Consider the following 7,967-nt stretch of genomic DNA (forward strand, 5'->3'; position numbering starts at 1 on the left):
TCAGGTCTCCAAATGTCTTCATGTGAAATTTTACCCAAATCGGTTCAGTGCTATTGTAAAAACACACAGCGTTACTGTGTTTTTGTATAATATTAGTAGTGATTCAAAGATGTCTTTAAAATTTCTCATTCAAGGATATGTTCTAACAAATGGTGCGACTAAAATGAAATCTAATTAACGATGCAAGAAGATTTTATGCTCTTGTATTTGATTTAATAAATTTGTTACATATTTCGAAATTAAAAGCATTATGATTATTCATTATATTATTAAAAGCTAGCGTAGGCACGGGGAGAGGGAGATGCCACATGTCTTAACGACCATACATTCGCTACATAATTAAGTGATTTTTAACCGTATCATCGATTTATTGTTTTTTATATTTTTCAAAAGTTTATTTAATTTTTAACAAAATTATTACAAAATCTGTAGTATTCATGAGATTTGCCTTAGGAGTTTTGAAAAGTTTTTAAAATCCATTATGTAACTAACTATATCGACGTGAAACTTCAGGCGACGTTGCATGAAGAGACCACTAAGGAACCTTTCAAAGGATTGTAAGGCAAGCGCCTTTTTGAAAGTTAAAAGGCGCCTGCTCAAATCCTTTCTGAGGTGCGCCTCATAGTGAAACATTGTGATACGTTTGAGTGCTCGGAGATGGGTGTAAGTGTTAGTAGGAGTAGAGCTAATGGTCCATTCTCTCTGCTTGTTTTTTTATCAGTCGCAACTATCCCACGGCTGGGCAAAAGCCTCTCTTCCCTTAGTCTCATCTCCCTGTTACCACATTAATACTAATACATGTGTGACTTAATAATTTAATAATTAGTAATCGAATGAATTATACGACAATGTATTTTTTTGGATTTCGTACTTAAAGGTTTTAACGGGAGCCTATTAATAAGACTTCGCTGTCCGTCTGTCTTTCTCTCTCTCTGCCCGTCTTTTTCTCTGTACGTCTGCCTTTCTCTCTGTCCGCCCGTCTTTCTCTCTGTCCGTCTGTCTTTCTCTCTGTCCGCCCGTCTTTCACCAGGGTGTATCTCAGGAACAATGATATATGATAGGTATTGATATAATAATAAAAAATCTAGAAAGAGTAATAATTGACACTGTTAAGAATTGACCAATTTTGTTCATATATAATGGCATAAAACCGTTCGTTTGCGAGTCCGAATCGCACTGTATTAATTAAGTTTTACTTAATAATTACTGAAAATATGAGATGCCGCTTTTATGAATCGAAAATTGGACGAATACAGACAAGGCTACTAAAAACAAATCTCAATACTACAAAGTTCAAAAAATGAGAAACATTTCACAACAAAAATTAATATGCAATAGCGTTTATTAAAAATTTGAAACTACGGTAAGAAAAGTGGAAGAAATTTCATTTCCCGGCCTCATTCCATCGCGTATATTGCTATTTACTCTCCGCTGAGGTTCGTTGCTCCGCTTCCCCTACACGTGTGAGCGATATAATATTATCTATTAAAACTGTTTGCTCTGCTATAGAAATGGTTTTCTCCTTGCAATGAATTTATAACTGTCCGCTTGTTTATTTTCATAGATAAAGCGAATTTAACAAATACTTTATGTATTCCATTTGTGTATAGGATTCGTTGGGCGGGAAACGTTCAAGAAAATTATCGGCTTGATTCGAAAACAAGATTTTGCCCGCTGCGTCGCACGCGTGATATTTGGAGATGTTTCATAGCAGGGAAGCCCAAGATGCTAAGTGCGTATTTACTCGACCGTCTCGGAAACCGACTGGAATTCACAGATTAGATGATAGCAAAAAACAGTCCTATATTGTTTTTAATTTTAGCGGTGGAGAAAAGTTTTTTATTTATTTTTATTGTAAAAAAACAACGCTATGGAAACACTCAAGTCTGTTAGATTTTAACGTTTTTAATTTTTTATTGGCAATTATAAAAGGCAAACTCGTGGCTATGATGAAAGGGTAAAATTAAAAAAAATATAACTCGAGCGCGTCAGATAAAGGATATAAGGGGTTAATTACAACACAAGAAGTCCAAATTTCGCTAATCTTGTATTATTTATAGCTCGGACTATACTAGGTGGAGCTGGGACGAGCGGCAAGTATACAATAATATAATACTATTCTAGCACTATAGGTAAACAGGACAATTGACAGCTAACGGCTCAAGTCTGGAACCCCAACCGCTGAACCTCACTTCAAATAATGACAGGGCTAGATCCAGTTTCCAGCCGAGGTTGGTCTCTAACTACTAGCTAGTCCTAATAAAAATGTAATAAACTTTTATACTGATAGGAAATACCTTATAAGAAAAAACAGAACTGTTTTAATAGCAAATGAGGGTGGAAATGCTTTTAAAAGATTTCCTAGACGGATTTAACAATGCAAAATCTGTACTCAAATGCATTCAGTGTTGTAAGATTTACCCAAACTATAATCGTGTAAATGTATACACACCTCATCATGTAATTCACGAACCAATTTATATCGTTTCACTCATGATGTTTTCTATTTTCTCAGAACACCTAGCCTTTCCCACCTCTTATTTAAATGTACCTATCAAAATACTTGAAAGCACAAACAGAGCACAAATGGAGTAATGGTAAATTAAATTGAAGACTAAGGAAGCAATTCCTGTAATTCAACGTTCTTCAAACGTTAACAATTCCTTGACTATCTGTTAAATATTTTTATGATCCATTTAAGTCTCGTGAAACGCCAGTCTCGAATCCACGCCGACTTCCTTCGTCACTATAATTAATACAGAAACGTTTCTTGATGCTCAAGTATTTATATACGCCATGTTTCAGAGATATTAAATTAAGAGGGTTTGTCTATTCCGATTTCAAACACAACAGTCATTAAGCTCTGTATACACTTAATATTACGTTTATATTACGTATTTTACGTATTCAATATAATTATAAACTGAAATTATTTGTTATATTTTCTTGTCTAATCTTTTGCCTATCGGTATCTCAGGCGACCGTTTCACAGGGATGGTAACAGAAGTGGAATATAAAAATATTATTTTGATATGTGGAGGGTATATAATTGTAATCGAACAATTTAATCACAAGAAAACACTAAAAAATATGTTCATCAGTATACTTGCTTACATGCCCTGTACTCCGGCCATCGGCCGTTTCTTTTTCCCCATTGAACTAGAAAAGTCTAAATATTTTATACATTTGTACTATTAAAGAAGTTATAGAAGATTCTCTTTTATATTTGTTATGTAACTCATGTCTATCCACATGAAAATAATGTGAAAGTTGTCATGTGGGCCATCTTTATAATAAGTTATGTCTACACGGATATTGAAAAGAGGAAGAATTTGTATTCTTGTTTGTTTGATTGTAATGGATAAACTCAAAAACTACCGGACTGATTTTTTAAAATTCTTTTTTCTTTCACCATTAGAAAGCTGCAACTTCGGTGATTGACATTGGCTATATATTATGTATATAGCCTATGTCACTCAGCGAATAAGGCTTTATATGTACCACGGGCGGAGCCGGAGCGAACTGCTAGTATATACTAAAGATAGAAAAGAATCAAGAAAAACATTATCAAATAAATATTGGGAATAATACCATACATATTTTACACCTTTGATTATTAGAATTTGATGTTGAATTGATAAAAATGTATTCGTTGAATATCGTATTAAACAGCCATTTAAAATTGCTTTCTTAGTGTTCGAATTCATAATTTATAGGTGACATATTTATTTTAGTGTGTAATACTTTATAAAACGGATAAGTTTCAACCAAGAATCGAAAAATAATCTCTTAATAAAATATCGCAACAGAGGGAGTAATAGTTACAATTCAACACATCAAACAAACAATTTGTCTAATAACCCTATATGCTTTACCTATAGCGTATAGTTTAGATGCACTATGTCATATTGGCGAATACATCATAATGCCTTCCACGTGGAATTGTCGATATAAATTGATTGTTTAACAATTAAAGTAAATCCTCGAACAAAGGCCATCAACGGTCGTTTACCGGCAAATCCGATGTTCTAATTGAATGAGTCCGCATTTTCAATTGGATTCGGTTTGCGATCGTGGCCCGAGATCAAATGAACTGCAATCTACGGTAGACTTCAAGTGTGAAACAAAATGTTATTTGGCAAGCTATGAGGAGCGGCGGGCGTTGATGCTAATGAAGATTAATGAATGTGTTATTTCAAGAAAAAGTAAGAAGTTAGTAGAATATAAAATGGATAAAATAATATATTATTATTTAATGTTTCAGATAAAAAGAAAAATTCTGGCGTTCACAAATTATGATGAAGAACGCTAAAATATGGTTTTATTAAATAACAGATAGTATTATTGGAAAAAATTCAGACCTAGACCACTGTTTTACCTACCCTAAATGGCTTAACATATTTTAATGCCATTATTTATTTCTTTGTCTATAATCCGCTACCGCTTATTACTCACATCCGCACGGAACCCGCTGTCGCTTATGCCTCGCGTCGCATGGTCAACGCCACGTGTTAGTAATACTGCACTATATTTTAATTGCACTGCGAGCACGCTGCGTGTGACACTATACTTTACTCGACAGTTTACGTTAAATGCTTGCAACATTTATCTGTTATTGTAAATGTTTTCATTTCTCTGGCTTAAACAAGTTTATATTGTGCCGTAACTTGTTGTTTATCGTGATTTATTTTTATTTCACGATGAGTATCAGTATTGTGGAGCCAAATGCTTTTATTGTATAAATTTTAATGTAGGTAAGTTTATAGCTTTATAGTTGTGGAGATGTTATTAGGAAATTTCTAGGCTAGGTAAGGTAAGTGATCAGCATTCGTTCCTGCCAGACCGAAACTTTGTTTGTTTTTATATGTACTTCAGTTTGAATCTATCTTCTTACCAAATTTAAAATTTAGGCAGAAATTTAGGTGACTGGTTAATCTATCTTTCTAAGACTATTAATATGAAATGGGTAAAGTATGTCTTGTAAATAGCATGTATAATTAAATGTTTATTAAATATACAAGATGGTATCAATTTTAACATTTACTTGTAAACCGAACCAATATCACGATAACCAAGATAAATATAAATAAAAAACACACCTCGACTACTTGTAATTGATTTGATTTCGGAAATAAATTAAGCATTCAGCAACTACAAAATCCACCCTTTCCGAGTCTCGCACGAGCTTCCGTGCAAATCGCACCGTTCGTAAAAGTTGGATTTACGAAATTTACGTACAGAATATAAATCCATTGTGTCATATCCGGGCACGGTTGTGCGCCGGGATCGGTACAGCATATAAAACTTTTGCACCACGTTAAAACTTCCCCGGGTTTAATGTACCGAACGTATTGCGTTGAACGTGCCCGTGAAGTTTGGGAAGTTAACGTGCCTCAATTATAACTTGTTATTAACACGGCTGTATCAAAAGGAGTTACACGCGGTTGGTATTAGCATAAGTTCTTAATTTTCAAGTGGAAGTGATTCATCCCTAGAGCAGTTAGTGTTTGAGTGGCGTTTAATCGTGGCTGTTGTAGAAACTTGTGTATCAGTAATGGAAAATGCACCATCTCGTTTATATATGGATCAATTTCCAGTTTAACAGTTTATGTATTCAAAATACACTGACATTAAAATACATTAATTAATTCATAACTTACCCGATGATGCAGCGACATGTTGCTGCCATTTTGAAATCTGACGATAGTCTGTAGCGACGCCGGCGTCGACATGCTCTTGGTGATGGACGAATTGGCATTTTCTTTCTCCTGCTGTTCTTTCAATAAGAGTCCACGCGCTATTTTCGCGTTTAGACTTTTATTCAAGTGCTGCTGAGGAAGCAGTGGCGCTTCCATAGTCTTTGTCGTATATGACGGAGACGAGGTCTGACTGAAAGAGTCTGAGGACACGTTCGAGTCTTGCCGCACGCTTATATTAGATCCTGAACTCGGGGATCGTTTCATTTGTTGATTTTGTTGTGGCGGTGGCAGCGGGTTGTCTGGCATCTTCTGTGGGGGCCGTCTGGGCACCGGCGGCTGTGGTGGCGGTGGGTTGCGGTTGCAGTCGATGCGCGGGGGCGGATTCCTTCGGATCCCGGTTGGGTCTGTTGCTACGGGCCGTGGTGGTGTGGGTGGTGGCACCCGCTTCGGCGGCTGTGGTGAGGACCTACGGGGCGGTGCTGGCGGCACCGGCAGTGGCGTAACTACTGGCGCGGTTCGCTGAGGAACTGGCGGTGGTTGCGGCGGTGGCACGGGCTGTATCGGCGGCGGTAACTATAACAAGAGGAATTGAGAAAATTAAGATAATTAATTTGATTGGAAGTTCAATGTATGGGCTCTGTACTAGCGATATTAATTCGATTATTACACGTTAATTAGATATCGACGTTAATGTAAGCGTGGGATGTCGTATCAAATGCTAAAGCAAAGTATGAAACGCAAGTTCTTGAAGAATAAATTTTAAATTGAATACCAAGGAAAGACTGTCTAAATAAATTGGTTATTCGAATGTTTACGAAAATTCAATTTTCTCAAATTAGTAAATATATTTATTGGTAGGTAATTATTATAAATCTCAAGTAAACATTGTCTGACAACAATGGTTATTCTTCAATAATAATTATTCGACAAAGTATCGATTTGTGAAGTTTTACTAAGAATTGTTTGGCTTATAACGAGGCGAACAAAGAAACCCAGATATTACAGCATACAAAGTACCTAACGAAGATGAAACTTTCGTGTTATAATGGTCGTATTGTAAACTCATAAAAAGCGTAGGAAGGATCTTATGATATTGATGACGCGGGGCACGTGTGAGAAGTTTTTGTACGTGGCCCCTTTGGGCAACCTCAATCCTACTTCCGAAAACAGAATTATGCCTTAACTCAGCGGGATCAGAGAAAAGTCGATCTATACATATTATAAAAAAGTCACCAAACTATTAAATATTAAATATTTTTATAAAGAGTTTTTTATATGCAATGTGAACGTCTTAATCAAAACAATGGTTTGTAATTTTTTTTTCTTAGTCTGCTTGTCTGTTTGTATGTGTATCAATCATAAAAAATGCACCTGGCAAATTTCCCACATGAATTTTGGTTTTTTCTTACGTTAAAGACGTGATTTAACGCGAAATTCTCAAAAATAGTTGGAATGACAATCTGAAGTATTTGAGTCCATAACACGCGGTTTATTATATTTTATTTTATTTATACCTGTAAATATGCCCTTGCAAAGAGCTCTCCAGGTCTTCAGGTTTTCCATACATACATTCCATTCATCGTGAGATCAACGCATCCAACCAAACTTTTATGCAGTCATAATATCTTATTGTCTACCTTAACGGGTCTGGGCGGGGCGAGCCTCGAGGGCGGGCAGTACGGCAGGGCATCTGAGGGACAGTACACGAAGCCCGAGGGTCGCGGCTGGGCGGACGCGCACGCCGCCGTGGAGTGCCGCCGGGGGGTCCCAGCGCTGGGACGGAGCAGTTCCATCAGCTTCTCACCAGGGGTCGCCGCTAGGCTGCCGGCGCGACCGTACCTGAGTTGAAAAAAGCTACGTCAGTACAGTGGGTCTAAGGTGGGGCTATAGCGTCTGAAATTATAATAACAATATTTAATGGAAAAGATTTTAAAACTATTTTAGACAAAAAAATAAATCGCCTGCAAAAAGGAAAAAAGAAGCGAAGTCCAATTGCTCCATATGTTTAACTTGATTTAGGACAACATGTTCGACTTGGCTTTTGTTTTACTAGTTCAAGTACTTATTTATTGTTACAAATGATTTATTTTTCTATTTTGTGTGAAACTGTGATGTATTTGGCACCGGTACGACAATTTTTTTGTACAAATGATTATTTTGGTATATTGAACCAATTTACACGAAACAAAAGGTACTTTTTTTAACAAGCCTAATTAAACCGAGAAATTGATTCCCAGTTCGCGGATACTTCTAAGCTCACGAAGCCAT

At 36.3% G+C, this 7,967-nt stretch overlaps 1 protein-coding gene across 1 annotated transcript; it reads right to left on the bottom strand.

Moving 5' to 3' along the window:
• Positions 1-717: 717 nt before the first annotated feature.
• LOC119838780 (vegetative cell wall protein gp1-like) lies at positions 718-7,967 on the bottom strand. Its single transcript, XM_038364881.1, has 4 exons — positions 7,960-7,967; positions 7,337-7,538; positions 5,661-6,272; positions 718-774 (listed from the first exon to the last, which is right to left on the bottom strand). Exons 1-4 carry the CDS (start codon positions 7,965-7,967, stop codon positions 718-720), a joined length of 879 nt encoding a protein of 292 aa, XP_038220809.1.

Source organism: Zerene cesonia, unplaced genomic scaffold (assembly GCF_012273895.1).
Source record: "Zerene cesonia ecotype Mississippi unplaced genomic scaffold, Zerene_cesonia_1.1 Zces_u005, whole genome shotgun sequence".
Lineage (NCBI taxonomy): Eukaryota > Metazoa > Arthropoda > Insecta > Lepidoptera > Pieridae > Zerene > Zerene cesonia.

What these genes read in the sequence shown, in the direction of transcription:
- LOC119838780 (XM_038364881.1), bottom strand. An exon ending in CCCCGCCCAGACCCGTTAAG is followed by an intron (nt 6,273 to 7,336) that starts GTAGACAATAAG and finishes CTCTTGTTATAG; the next exon opens with TTACCGCCGCCGATACAGCC. An exon ending in ACATGTCGCTGCATCATCGG is followed by an intron (nt 775 to 5,660) that starts GTAAGTTATGAA and finishes ATGTGGTAACAG; the next exon opens with GGAGATGAGACTAAGGGAAG.